This window comes from Sturnira hondurensis, unplaced genomic scaffold (genome assembly GCF_014824575.4).
Source record: "Sturnira hondurensis isolate 20B ecotype Veracruz unplaced genomic scaffold, ASM1482457v3 Scaffold0010128, whole genome shotgun sequence".
NCBI classification, from domain to species: domain Eukaryota; kingdom Metazoa; phylum Chordata; class Mammalia; order Chiroptera; family Phyllostomidae; genus Sturnira; species Sturnira hondurensis.
This window is the reverse complement of record NW_028082759.1, coordinates 39,206,569-39,222,412: the sequence shown is the minus strand read 5'-3', so window position 1 is coordinate 39,222,412 and position 15,844 is coordinate 39,206,569. Positions and strand designations below refer to the sequence as shown.

Sequence of the window (15,844 nt, the reverse complement as noted above, 5' to 3'; positions counted from 1 at the left end):
CTTAAGATTTGTATTTCTCACAGGAGACACATCTTCCCCCCATACCCAGAGCTTAGAAAAAGCAGGAAGACTCATTTTTATTTCACCAAATGAGTGCAGTTTTTCAAGAAAACTGTAGTTTTCTACCGTTACTTGTGCTTTTCCTCTTCTCCTTGTATGACATGGTCAGCCCTTTGAGGACCCTAACTTTACCTTACATCTCAGTCTTAGCTCTTGTTTCACAGGGGCACTGTGCATGCATGGGCCTTAGGAGCCAATGCGCTTGATGTCTAAAACCGAGCTCTGATGCACCGCCCACCTCCTCCACACCGGGGCTACCAGACTGTCAGCTGAAACACTAGCTATCTTAATTTCAGGTTATTTTGTTGTTGTTTCTTTCTGGCATGAACACCTGTATTTCCTTTTACCATAAATACACGCATGTATGTGTGTCTCTGTAAACATAATGTATACGTTTATGGCATTAAGACATTTTCCTACTGTTTTTTATGTACATGTATCAGAAAAGGGTCTATCTCAGTTCAGCCTGTCATGCTTTCAGGACTGGAAGTTCTTTGAATACTTTATTTTATTTCGTTTTATTTTTATTTATTGATTTGAGGGAGAGAGAGAGAGAAACACTGATTTGTTGTTCCACTTACTGATACATTTGTTGGTTGAGTCTTGTATGTGCCCTGATTGGGAATGGAACCCACAGCCTGGTGTATCAGGACAACTTTCTAACCAACTGAGCTACATGGCCAAAGCAAGACCTTTGAATATTTTACTTCACTGATTGCTCATACCACTTTTTTCTACCTGTTTTAAATATATATCATGTGTGAATTTATATATTTACATTTTTACCTATCAGGATTGAAACATTCTTCTTGCACGTAGAAGCTCTACCTAATTTTATTTTTGCATCCCTAATGATTATCCCTAATGATAGAAAGTATTTAATGAACACTTGTTAAAATAATCAATAAAATAATTTCCCTAATTCTTAGATGAAATTCTATATATCATTTGTATATACTACTCCAAATTAGTCTTAAATGTTTAGTCATTTCCCTTAAAATAATAAGTAGTATATTTAACTGACTTGAAAATGTATTTAAATAATGCTGTTTAACTTTTCTGAGGTTTTTAAATCTTCTTTGATACTTTTTATCATTTTCCTTTGGTTTCATTTATCTGCCTCCAAGGGTACATTGCAAATAGCAGGCATTTAAGAAAAATGTTTGTTGAATTTTTTGGCTAGGAGCAAGGTAAAATTGATATACTTTATAATATCTTTTTAGTTACGTTTCCCTGCATACATAAGTAAGTTGGTTGATTAGCATTTTTAGTATGATTTTATGGAAAGTAATTTATATCTCAAGAGCAATGTGTTCATCTTTATAACAACCAAAAGCATAGTACTTGTTTATTAGTACTTAATGTGGTGTTAAGGGATGGTGTATTCTTTATAATGTAGGATTAATATCAAGCTGTTCTCTCCAAGCATTGAAAAATTATCATTGCTTTGAGTTGCCTCTATTACATAATATTTAAAAGTTTGCATGAGATTTTCATTTGTAAGGCTGTATTTACCGGCTTCCTCTCGTCTTCCCAGGTATTTATACATTTGAGAAAAATACTTTTTGCAAATTTTACTTCCACACATAACACCCCTTTTTATTTTTGAAGGAGTATGTGACGTCATTTTGTATGTCTGGCTAACTATAAAAGTGTGCTCTGTTGGTAATAATCCACTGGATTTGTATTTTATATTGTACTTCTGGTTTTATGATACTTTTCTTTTCACCAACTTGATTAACATTTTTATTGTTATTTGCCTGTGACCACGGCATTTGTAATTTTACTCATTTCATTGTTATCAAAAAGTCGACCCTTTGTACTGACTGACATAGCTACTGAGTTTGCTGCAGGATTCCATAAGCAACACTATTGACCCCGGCTTTTGTAATGGGTTTTTACAGTTACTTGTGGTTTTTAATGTAGCAACTAAAAAACTGTATTCATAGGGCAGTTGAGAAATTACTTTATATTCCAAATTGAACTGCCCTTTTATATATAATCTTGTTAATATGAGAAAAGTGAGATGCCAAACAGTGTTTTGCTTTTGGAAGAAGAAAGGAGGGGTTTGGAGCTGTTGATGAGAAATTATTCTAAAAATGTTGAAGGGAATATAAAAGTCTTTACTGTTGATTACCAAATTTTAATTTTGTCAGTATTTTTGGCATGCTGTAAATAACTCATCTTCTAGTAATTTCTTTGAGCAATTAAATTTAGACTGCAAATTTTTCTTTTCAAATATTTTGACTCTTATGTCTTTGCTTTTCCATTGTATCTTAATTGGTGTGGTCTATATAAATGGACAATAAATTATATATCTTTGTTATAGAGATCAGACAGTGAATAGAACTTGGTATTCATCCCAGACAGAATTATGATTGAATGTATTTGCAAGATTAAAGCACTGAATTTACTTTTTTCTAATTAAAGGCAATTAAAGATTTCCAGACACAAATAAAAGACAATGAATTGAGGAATAAGTGTAGGAGCAAGTCCATTTGCAGGTGAAAAGATGTGCCTTTGAAGCAGAACCAGCTGTATTTTCATGGAAAGAATAACAGTTTAGGAAGCTTTTCTGCATGGGCTTGCTTGATAGCATAATGTACTCATAAGCAGCTTATGCAGTATTCAGAAAATAACAGCGCATTAATTTTTAAAGCAGCGAAGGCAGAGGTAGAGCTGTACTGGCACATGGTGATAATGAGTGTGGTTAGTGTAAAGTCCGCCGTTCAGAAAGAAACAGAAAGGACTGGGCTTCCGAAAGATGAACACTTAGAAAGCAGTAACCAGATATTCACATGATAATGAACTTTGGTAGCAATATCAACAAAGGGCAAAGATGCAGTCGTATTTCTGGGCAAAATAAGGAATCAGAAAACAAATACCAAAAGCAGTTAAGTAATCTAATTTTTCACCAAACTAAGGTAACTCAGTGAAACAGTGGCATAAGTAAAACTGAGTATTGCCTTAAATATTAAATAATCCATGACACAAGCATAGGTTTTTATGTTGTAATAAATAGAGCATACAAATTACTCTAATTATTTCTAAATTAATGTAATATGAGGAATGGTAAATGATAATATTAAGGTTGCCAGATATTTATTATTTCTTATTAACTATATGTTTTTATAGCTACTTATAGTTATTTATAGAAACAGTGCCCATGCTGAAGTTAAATATATTAATTGTACTGAATAATAAAGAAAATTTTAACACAGATAATATCTAGTTATTAGAAATTACAACTCAACATGGCTTTTAAAAATATTTTTTAAGAAGTAGATACTACATAGATTGTCTGCAAAGTATATATAAATAAAAATTATAAATATATATGGTATTGCCTTTACTATAAAAAATCCAGGCATAATTTGAATTTATTTTTACATCAGTGTTTTCTCTTTAGTTATGATTTTGCTTTTAGTTGATAACCACAGTCCTTGTTTAAGACTTAAAGCAGGGAATTCTGGTGATTATATATTGTGAGTTTTTCAAGTGTGTATTTTCAGTCCATGTTTAACAGGAAAAATAGGAGACAGACTGCTTTGGTTTGTTAAAGTTGCTTGCAGTGGGAAGTGGACACATATTACTAGGTGAATCTTAGGCTTCTGTAATTAGAAGAAACTTGATAACTGTTTTGGGCATAAGATTGATTAAAGTGAATCCAAGGAAGTATATCTATCACACTTTGGTCTTAGTTTTATAAGAATGTGTGCCAGAGCCAGAAACAGCCATGCTCCCAGAGTAAAATAAGAAATAAAAACTGGTGGTGGAAAGAGAAAGTTCTGCATAGCCAGTTAAGACTTGAATTCATGTCAATCATAACCAAACTCTTATTCTTATCTCCTAGAATCTATCAGTAGTTAACCTCCCCTTGTCGTCCTCTTCTTTGCCATCCCTCTCTCCCTCTTCCTCATTTTTATGCTATTTCAATTTGGATTTTCTGTCTTTTATCATGAAAATAAACATGAAGAAGATCTAAGAGCCTCAATAATTTTCCAGGTGTTTTCCAACCAAGCCTGGGATTGCTGTTCTCTAGGTCCAGGATCTTGAGATATTGAATAATATTAAATGATATTTTTGTCTTTCTTTCCATCTCTCTCTCTTTCTCTTTCTCGCTCACCCTTTCTTTCTTTCTTCCTTCTAATGTGATCTAGACTAAGGGAAGAGGAAGAAGTATTTTTATAAATTTGATAATGCTGATTTTACAGAGAAACTGATTGTTTATAAAAATGGGCATTACACTGGGAATAAGCGAAGAAATACCGGTTTGTTTCATTGTCAGTGCTCTGGCTGGTCACAGTGGTTGTAATTTACGACCTGCCTCCTCCGACATTCGTTCTAGATCTTCTTGTCTCTGTCCAGCACCTTGGTTTGATGAGCCTTTTGCCTTTAGTGGGTAACCCAAGTCTTCATATCTGAAAGTTCTAGGTGATTCTTCTAGTTAGAAAGTTACAGAGAGATTTTATTATATTTTACCATTGGTCATCACAGTATGTGGGGTTACCTTAGGAGTTCCCTCACATGTTTTCACGTTCCTCTGGCCTTCACCACGTATTAATGAACCATGTAACCCTTGACAACCAGCATCAGTTATTCCAGCCAACACTGAGTCCCCATTTTGCCTGTTTACCAATAAGCATGACTAATCCAAACTGACTCCATGACAGACTCAGCTTCTAAGTAAGGAAAAGTAACATGATGTCTTTTTCAGCTTACCTCTCTTTCCAGGTTAAGTGCACAACAAAATGTCCTACTCAAACTTTGCTACTAGAAAGATTTCCACTATATTTAGATTGTTTTGAGGTCATCTCCAAGGATGACAGTTTACTTCCAGCTTTGGGCAGCACATTATAGAGAGTCTTCTACAAGCAATTTAACTGCTAGAATGTATAGTTGTTGAACTAGAAGAACCATGATTCAGGCCTGGTAACTCAGGACAGATGTTCCCAGAGGCTCAGGACCAGTCAGTCAGTCTGTGTCAGAGCTTGGTAGCAATCCATGAGTTACTCCTTTCCCTTTTGTAATTAAAAATATTTTATTGAATTTATTCAGGTGACATTGGTTAATAGAATTACATAGGTTTGAGGTGTACAGTTCTATAAAACTGACCATTGTATTGTGTGTTTACCCACCCAAGTCCCATCTCCTTCCATCACTGCTTTCCTTCCTTTACTCTCTTCTCCCTCTCCCGCTCCTTCTTCCCCTCTGGTAATCACGGCCCCGTTTTGTGTGTCTGAGGGTTTTTTTGTTTGTTTGTTTGTTTTTTGCGGGGGGTTGCTAATGCATTTTCTTTTTCAAGTTTCTTGTAAAGTTAGATTGTTTATTTGAGATTTTTCTTGTTTCTTGAGATAGGCCTGTAATTCTATGAATTTCCCTCTTAGGACTACTTTGCCTTTGTCCCATAGATTTTGGGTTTTTGTGCTCTTGTTTTCAATGGTTTCAAGCTATCTTTTGATTTCTTCCTTGATCTCATTATTAACCCATACATTGTTTAGTAACATGTTATTTAGCCTCCATGCCTTTGTATATTATTTAGTCTCTATACCTTTGTGTGTTTGTCAGTTTTCTTCTTGTGAGGCATTTCTAGTTTCATACTACTATGGTCAGAGAGGATGCTTGCTATGATTTCAATCTTTTTAAGTTTATTGAGGCTTCTTTTGTGTCTTGTAGTTATCCTAGAAAATGTTCCAGGTACACTTGAAAAAAATGTATATTCTCCTGCTTCAGGGTGAAATGCTCTGAAGATATCTATTAAATCTATCTAATACAGTATGTAATTTAAGGCCACAGTTTCCTTGTTGATTTTCTGTTTGGAAGTTCTGTACATTAATGCCAATGAGGTATTAAAATCCTCTGTTATGACTGTATTACTGTCAATCTCTACTTTTATATCTATCAAGATTAGTTAACATATTTAGATGCTCCTGTGTTTGGCACATAAATGTTTACAGGGTTATATCCTCTTGTCTCCTGTTGGATTGCTCTCTCTATCATTATGTAGTCTTCTTTGTCTTCTCTGTGTTAAAGTCTATTTTGTCAGATATAAGCATTGCTACCCCAGCTCTTTTTCTTTTTCTATTTCCTGTTGCATGAAATATCTCTTTCCATCCCTTTACTTTTAGTCTGTGTGTATCTCTGGTTTAGAGGTGGGTCTCTTATAAACAACATGTATATGAAATAGACCTTGTTTTCTTATCCATTCAGCTACTCTGTATCTTTTGATTGAAGCATTTAAGCCATTCACATTGAAATGTGAAAAGGAAAAAAATGTGAATGGCCTACTATTAAAGAACACAGGGCTTGAAAATTTATAAAAGTTAAAATCTTATAGAATGACCTAAATATGTGTTGTATATAAGAAAATTATTTTAAATATGATATTTTTAAAAAAGAAATCCTTCTGGAATGGAAAGTAAGGACTTCGAAATGGTGCTCCTCTGTAAAAGGTACAAGAACAATGGGAAACAAGTCAAAATCAACTTTTTTAGATACTTGGAAAATACCAAAAGACTTACGACAATCCAGACAATATTTATACAAGAAAAGTATCTGAATTTTGATAACAATATCAAGCTTTTTATTTAAATTTGCCTTAATTTCATATTTCTTGCCTTAGCTTTGCAACTATAGTCATTGTGAAAAACGATGTCCTGTAGCCACTGGAGAAGGTGTCATGGGTTTGGATCTACCCCAGAACTTATCCCCAGGGAATTGTGGCTATTTGGCATATTTGGCAGCTCACTGAAAAGCCCCATCCTCAGACCTTGTCTTTTTTAAAAAATTTATTTAATTATTTTTTAAGTACTGTTTTCTGTCTATTACTCCCATCCCATCCCACCCCACCCCCTGACCTTGTCTTTATTTGACTAAGTGAGGGCTTAGTCTTTGTGACAAACCCTTTCCCCACAGCATTTGACATAAACAGTGAGTATCGAGCACTTAACATCATGCTAACATTACCTGAGTCAGCATTACTAGTTGGAGGTTATCATATGGCTGACCTAAAACTGTAGGTAAAAGTGGTCAGTGAGATATCTGTAAGGTATTTAAAAATCTTTGACATAGATTTTTGGGAATCAAAAGGCATGAGACTCTGCACAGCTATCCTGTCAAAGAAAGATTTAAAGGGTTGTAATTTCTCCTCTTGTTGATTTTGAGAAAGCTAGCAGGAAGTGAAGGGTAAGGCAGAGCTTTGAACTCCTATCAGAGCAGGGAAAATGTACAGAGTCAGTCCAGAAAGTATCCAGTCATGTAATGTGAAAAATAGAGGCATCTACTGAAGAAGATACAAGAAACATTGTACATAGGACAATGATGCCTCAATCCCTTTCAAAGTAGGCACCCATGATTCATCTCCAGTTATGACCTTCTTGAGGAAATCTGGCTAATTGGTTGCAGTTTGAATCAGGTCATTAACAACTGCAGCATGATATTCCTTCCACTCTGAGAGCAGAAACCACAGAATGAATTTTGCCACAACATGTGTCATGCCAAGATCCTGTGTCACAATCTAGGACACTGTAGTTTTTGGACTCCCCAGATCAGCCTCTAGTTCTTGCATTGTCAATTGCTGATCTTTGTAGACTGTAGCCTATATACATTCAACATTCTCAGGTGTCTGTTTGTTGTAGGCCTTCCAGAATGTGGATCACTTTCAACAGATTCTTGACCATCCTCAAAGCATTTGTGCCACACGTCTATTTGCACTGCACTCATTCGTTCACCCCAAAAAGCCTTCTAAATCGTCCCAATAGTTTTCGCAGAGGAGTGTTCAAGCTTAACACAAAATTTGATGCAGACACATTGCTCTACTTGTTCAGTCATTTTGAATGTGATAGCCACACAGTACACATGCTCACTCAATGGCATCTCTGCCCCAACTGACTAGTACAGTGAAGTCACCATTGTTCATGAATGTGTGTTCCAGTCCATTCTCTTTGGCTGCAAGGTTATATGGATGTCGCACAACTGTTCTCGTTATATTAACAATGGCTGGACTTTTTATGGACAGAGCTCATTCTTATCACATGTCTCAGCAATTCTACTCAGATTATTGAATATACATGTTCATATAAAAACCTGGACACCTGTGTTTATAGGAGCTCTTGTCATGCTTGCCTAAAGGCATTTCAGTGAGAAAATTGATGAACTATGGTAACTTGATAAAATGGAATGCTTCTCAGCAGTTAGGAAACAATGAATTGCTTATATATATTGAATACAACTTGGGTGAAACTTAAAGACTTTATGCCACATGATTGAAAAGACAAATCTATAGAAATGAACAATAGATCAGTGGTTGTGAAGAATTACAGGTGGGAAGAGGAGTGGGTACAGAAGGATAGCACAAGCATGTTTTTTAGAATGATAGAACTAGTCTGTGTCCTAATTATGGTATTAGTTACATGAACCTGTACATGAATGTGAACATTGATAGAACTCTGTACCAAAAGAGAAAAAATATCAATTTCACTGTATGATAATTTAAAATTAGAATATAATTCTATACATGGTGTCAGATGAGGACTAGACTTATCACAGTGATTACCTAATAAGGTCTATAAATGTATAATTACTATTTTGTTTACCTGAGACTAATATAATATTTCATGTCAACTGTAACTGAAAATTATTTTAAAGCTATAAAATGAAAACAACTTAAAAAGTGTTACACTTTTATTTTATTTTCAAATCCTGTAACACTTTTTATTTTGTTTAAAATTTGTTAAATTTGTTTATTTTAAACAAAATAAAAAGTGTTACAGGATTATGTGGGAGGACAGAAGCACAAATCAATCAATAGGAGAAATGGGCGGAAATGCTTTTGTTACCTAAATTATATCTTGGGAAGAAATGACGTGAATAGTATCGTTGAGAATAGAGAAACTAGATGACCTGAGGCCCCAGATTGTTTCTTTGGCTTGAATTGTCCATGTTTTCCCTCCTATAAAGTGTAATGAGCAATTGCTAAATAAATACCAACTTTGTCTATTACATTATTAATATAACGTAATGGTGTCAGAGACATTTGATGTGCCACCGTGTCCTTGGTTCTGAACTGTTTGAGATCTCAGCAGGAGTGATGACATGAATGGTCTGACCACTGAGATGTGAAATCAGAATGAATATTTGTCAAGGTTTTTCTGATGAAATTAAATGTTGCTCATTTTAAATGGGTCAGAGTAATATTTTTCTGTGTTTTGTTCATTCCATAATTTAAAGTCAGACCCAGCTGTATTAAAGAAATGATGTATATATAAAACCTAGATTTTATAAGTATATTTTTTCCAAATGTAAGTATTCAACAAGTGGGGGCTTCTGTATTTTTTTACAATCAGGTGAACATAGATACTTTTCTTGAAGCTTTAAAAAAATAAAATGTTGAACACCTCTTTGGGTATAATGGAGAGATCTGGTTTTAGTTATAAAGAATTTAATAGATGCCACCATAAATGTTTTCATTGAGTAAGCTGAAATGGTGTTTTTCAGTTTATACTTTTGGATATAGTGAGGTCATAGTTATCATAGTTAGCAAGGAGAATGCTAAATTAATGGCATATCCAGTATTTGGAGCAGTACCAGATGTGCAGTAATTTTGAAAACTACTCAAAAACACAGTTTCAAGTGTTCATATCAAATTTAACATATAGCTAAAATATTATTCTCTAAGAGATTATAGGATTTGTATCAAAATAGAACATATTTATTTAACCAATGGTAAAAGGCATGTGAAGTAGAGTAATAAAAATCTCACTTTAACTGACTCTTTGAAGTATATTTGAATCTGTTTTATGAAAAGCATATGGGTTAAGTTAATCTTTTTTTATTTGTTTACTTTTCCCCATCGCGCCCAGGGATTACTATAGGGGATACATGAGATAAAACAAGGATGACTTTTTGGCCCCGTGTCTATAATCTTTCAGTTTCATTGTAGATTCTCATTAGAAACTTGCTTTGTAACCCTAGGTGTCAGAGACATTTGATGTGCCACCGTGTCCTTGGTTCTGAACTGTTTGAGATCTCAGCAGGAATGATGACATGAATGGTCTGACCACTGAGATGTGAAATCAGAATGAATATTTGTCAAGGTTTTTCTCAATGAAATTAAATGTTGCTCATTTTAAATGGGTCAGAGTAATATTTTTCTGTTTTGTTCATTCCATAATTTAAATTTAGATCATTTGATATACATTTTTATAATTCACTTATTTCTGGATTATTAGACCTGCATCATCAAAAAACATTTACTAAGCTTTCGCATGTGCATAGATCCAGAGTGGCTGCTATGTAACGGGGGTTAAGAACATGGCATGTACTCTTTCTCTTTAAAAAAAATGACCTCCAGCCAAACAAACACTTTTCTGTGTCTAGTGAACGCATCCATAGCATATCTTCATTACTCCCATCCAATTGACTCGCTTCTCTGCCATTTCTAATTTTAAAAACTTTTTAGGAATTTTAGACATAAATTTGAATCATTAGCAGACACATTAAGAAATACATCACACATTGAATTTTCATGATTTATTTTAGTTTAGATCAACGGCTTTCAAATTTATTTCAGCGTGTGGAAGATGTGGAAATTAAAATAAAGGGGGAAGCTTTGGAGAGGAACCGACCACCGAAAGGAGGGGCAGTAAGATGGAAACCGCAGGGCTGCGTACCAATGTGAAACTGCAGCTCCAGTGTTGACGCCCCCTCAGAATGACAGGTTATACTGTTACGTCTGAGACTCGTTGACCCAGCTCCTAGCGGAGGGTCAGGTTCACCAAAGTGCATATTCTCCTCAGTGCTTTTGTTGTAGTTGTTAAGTCTGTCTTCTTCTCGGGCTGTAAGAGCTCTTTTATTGCTCAGTGGAGTCACGAGATAGAACACAAAAAAAGAAATTTGGTGATACTAAGTCATTTTTGTGCATTTTTTCCTGTGAAATGTGGTACAGAAGATTAAAACTAATATCTAAGTATAGCTGTCCTGTATCTTTTATCAAGCATGTGTATTATGTCTTTTATTAAGAACAAACTAGTTCAATACATCTTTTCTCCAATGAATTCAATGAGTAAAAGTTAATTATTTACAGATCCTTTTTCTTCTTAGATTATTATTTGGAAAAATTTGAGGATAGTTCAGAAGTTGATTATGTAAATAATATTCATAATAAAGTAAATTTATAATGAGCTGTTATGAAGAAAAAGTTAACTTTACCTATTAACGGGATCTTATGTATACTTATTTATTTACATATCCGTTTCCAAATGCTTCCACAGGTTTACTGTCTGTACTTTAAACATCTTATTCTCTAAAAGAAGTTTTTGTCATTTTTTTTTAATAATCACTGCACAGCAAATCAAAGATGCCTGTCCATTCTTTTTCCTGAAAACATGGAGGAGGAGCAAAAGTTGACCTTAGGGAGACAAGGTCATGGTCTCCCTAACTGGAGACCATGTAACTTTGTGTGCCGGTTTTACTCTATTGAAACAGTCTTTGACAATTCAGATGGCTGTTGAACATAAAGTACATATAAGCATAACTCATTGTCTGCAATTATCTTCTAGGTAAACAGGATTACAAAAAAGCCCACCTTATTTTACGAGCTACCAAATTGAAAGCAGAAGCAAAGAAAACAGCAATAGGAATAAAGGTACATGTACTAGATAATTTTAAAATTTGATATATGCGTGTCATTTTATTTTCTAAAACTGGATTTCATAGATGTTAAATTCTAAATGTTTTATGGCATTTCAAAATCTAAGTTGAATGCCAGAATCGAAGATTTTTATAATGAATTTATTTAATGGTCAACATCCTTCCTATCCTGAGATTTTTACCAGGTCTTAACATAAAGCGCAGTGTCATTTGCAAGAACCAGTTATACTTAAATCACAATTTATTTTTTCTCTAGCTACTGTATATGCATTTCACTGATTTATGTGGCCTGAATCAAAAACTCTCATTTTTAATAAAATTCACTTGACAGTTGTTTAAATTTTCCTTGTAATTATATATACTTAGATTATTAATATATGTAAATTTACTCTTTGAATTATTATGGTTGTCAATGCTCTCCATGATAAAATTTTAATGATGTTCCCACACTTGTTCTCTTAGAAAAGCAGTGTTTTTACTACTTAAGAGGGATATATGCAGCTGAGAATGATGTTAGCAGATATTAATCCAATGTGTTAGTACAATGAAATCCAACACAATTACATTTCCATTATTACCTGTGTCAATTCTTTGCCAAGTATTTTGAGTCAAATTAAACTATAAATAGGAAAATTAATTTGGTGGCTCCACTGTCAGTGTGTAAAACTATAATGACTAGTACTTATATTTTATTTAAATATTAGAATGTTAAAAGGAGATTTTGGTTTTCTATCTGACACACAAGAAAAATCAATTTTTCTAAGTTACAGCTGATAGCAAATGCCAAGGTATTACCACGAAGCTGTAACAGCTGTTGAGCTGCCAGATGACATATTTGGTTGTCTTCCAGAATTTGCTATTAGGATTATGAAACACTGCCTTCTTTTTGCTCCTGATTGTTGATTTTGATCAAGCATTGCCATGTGACGCGGTATGTTTTTGTAACGCAATCTCCTGAGTTACTGCTGTCAGTTTTTAATGGGAAAAAAAGAAGTGAATTGCTTTTCTGTTGAAAAGAGGTGATTAATCTTTTGAAGTCTTCTTCTAATTTCATATGAAATTTCATTCATTTTAAAATTCTTTCCATGATATGACCTTTTTAAAAGCAGTGCTTGGTTTTATCATTGTACAGTTAGTTACCTGGTTATCGTGTCTTGTAAGGAGAGCATCTGTTTGTCATTTTTCACCAAAGGAATATGACACGTACTTTTATCTTTCACAGTGTGGTGTTTTAGTTTTCCTTTGTTCTTTGTTTTTGTTATCTTTTTAAGAAAAACATTGGGGTGGCAAAATCCACTTGTGGCACAATATAATGAACAGCCGTCGAGCAGAATTTGAAAACCTGCAGCCATTTTTCTATAAATATATACCACTTTCTCATACCCTCTTTTTATATAGTCTTACAATTTTTGGTATTGTTTTAATTTAAGGAAATAACTGTGTTCCCAGTATAAGTCTACCTTATAATGCAGTTGTTTGTCTTTTTAAAAGCAGTGTGAAGTTTATCTTTTTATGAGAAATTTCTTCTTAGATTTCATTTACAGTTTGAAGTATGTGTGCAGAAGAGTTTCTGACATCAGAACACGACTTTTTAAAAAATAAGCTAGCAAATTTAAATTTATGAACCTATGGGGAAAAAGCCTTAACTTTAACCATTGTTTACTTTGCTTGAAATTTATGTAAAGGGCTCATTAAAATAATAGGAAACTTTTAAAAACCAGAACCATGGAGATGTTTTACATTTCAAATCTGGCATACTAATTAGTTTGCCCTGTCAAATTTTGATTGCGTTGTCATTTTAGCACAGGATTTTAAATAACAAAGTTTCTTTTAGCAATTGCTATTTAATGCTACTTAATTTCCCCAGTGAGTGATTTTATCCATATTGATAATGTCAGAGAAGCAGCTTGGGACTAATGAACATCAAATACGCTTGACTCTTACCTAGTTGATATGAGATAGCCGTAATATTATATTTTATTACTTCAGTACTTGTTCTTTAAAATGAATCAGAGTTATGCTCTTAAAATAATTTTAATATACAGAAAATATGAATAGCTGCATGGAACAGAAAATTCACAGTGATGAAAACCCTGAACACAAAATAAAGAGGCCTGGGGTCAAATCCCGCTTGCCTGGTACCACGACCTGGCTGGGTGCGTGCTGGCACATCTGGGAGGTGGAGATTATGCCCGGTGCTTCGCAGCATTGTCAGGAGAGTTAAGTAGTAAAATGGAAACACTTGACATTGAATTTAGCACCTCAAAGTCATTTATGAAGTATTAGTAGGTTGAGAAAGTATTTCTTTGAAGTACTAATTTCCTTGGGCTCTTCTTGGATGTTTGTCATTGGCCTGAAGATGCCCTACTTCAGCTAAGTTTGCATTGTGTAATTACATCATATATTACAGAATGCTCTCAGTTTTGCTGTGGCGGGGGTGTTTTGTAATAGTATTCTTAGTGTTGTAAAGTTCTCAACACATTACATAATCCTAACATATTTGTCTGTAAATCTGGCTCGTACCTTTGTTATTAATTCAGAAATTAAGTAAGTTATTTGAAAAGACAAGTTGTTCGAAAAGCGCCAGTGAGAGGCGATTATCAGTGAGATGAGAATGACGGCCCCCAATCCAGAGTGAAAACGTTCGTCTTGTGTTAAACGGGCGTGCGCGGTCATCTCTGCTGCTGAACGGGTTTGTTGTCCCTGTGCGGGACAGATGGGTTCTGCAGTTGTGTATCACTTGTGCACTGCATCCTCTTAAAATTGGCTGCTGTGTAACCAGATGGGTCTGGGAGCACAGCTGTGGGTGTGAGAAAATAAATGAAACCTGTTTGAGTCTACCGTGCCCTTTTGAGATGCCAGCGTGTTGCAAACATCAGCAAAGAAAAATGCACTTTCATTTGTCATAACATTGATATATTAGATTGAAATGTGAAATCTTAGAAAAATAGTTGACACTGAGTCTTTCACCCCCCTAGTTTTCATTCACATTTATCTTTATAGTTTGGAAATTTAAATAAATATAATTATGAACTAAACTTCTATAAGGTATCCATTTGTAATTTCAACTTTCAGGTTTTCATGCTTATTATAAACCATATTCACTTTAATGTTTTCAATGTTTAGTCAGCATATGGGGAATTATTGATACGCATTCCTATGAAATGTAAACCGCATTCATGTAAATGCAAATAAATTAATTTTTCATAAAATAATACCAGGAAGGGGTATAATAAGTGAATGAAAATTAGAAGGAGATATGAGGCCCTTTAGGAAAGTGAACTGGCACTATTTACTCTTTTTTCTGTTTAGCCAAATGATGTGTTAATATTGAAGAAGTTCCTTGATGGTGTGCGCATATTTTAAAATATAGAATTTTCGAGATATAATATGAATTTTGCCATTGTATACGTAGTAAATATTTTGGCTATGAGTTCAACATAATTGATTGATATGATGCGCAGTAAATCAGCAACGGAAGGAGCCAGGCCCACCCTTCACAGCTGTGATAAGTCAGCCCGGATCGTGCTTCACGTGCTGTGTGCTCAGTTGTTCCCAGCACATTATCAACCATAGGTTTAGAATATAAAAATTAGAGGCTCAACAAATAATAATTAGTACATATGTTTAAAGGGGCATAATCTTGAAACTGGTTATAATAGTTTCTTCTCATTAAGAAATGATAATTAAAAAAAAACTTTATCCAATTGCTGTAACTAATAATGAATTTACTGAAGCAAGAAATAAAATTAAACCAAATCAATTTTAGACAAACTTTGTAAGCACAATCTACATTGCTTGTCCCCAACATTTTTATACACTAACTATGAAAATTATTGAAAAGTATAGCCCTGGCGGTGTGTCTCAGTGGATTGAGTACTGGCCTGGGAACTAAAGGGTTGCTGGTTCAATTCCCAGTCAGGGCACATGCCTGGGTTGCTGGCCAAGTCCCCAGTGTTTGGGGTGTGTGAAAGGAAACCATACATTGATGTTCCTCTCCCTCTCTTTCTCTCTCCCTTCCCCTCTGTCTAAAAAGAAATAAACAAAATGTTTAAAAATAATAAATTCATAAAAAAGAAAATCATTGAAAAGTATAAATATTAATTATACTATTAGTAACTCACCAATTTAAAAA

At 34.2% G+C, this 15,844-nt stretch overlaps 1 protein-coding gene across 10 annotated transcripts in view; it reads left to right on the top strand.

The window, feature by feature from the left end:
* The window catches only part of TRIQK (triple QxxK/R motif containing), a 75,462-nt gene that overhangs the window by 58,291 nt on the left and 1,327 nt on the right, over positions 1-15,844 (top strand). For all 10 annotated transcript variants that reach the window (XM_037058724.1, XM_037058723.1, XM_037058719.1 and 7 more), the window contains one exon: positions 11,619-11,704. In XM_037058724.1, coding sequence (XP_036914619.1) covers positions 11,619-11,704 — 86 coding nt within the window. The remainder of the gene's footprint in view (positions 1-11,618; positions 11,705-15,844) is intronic.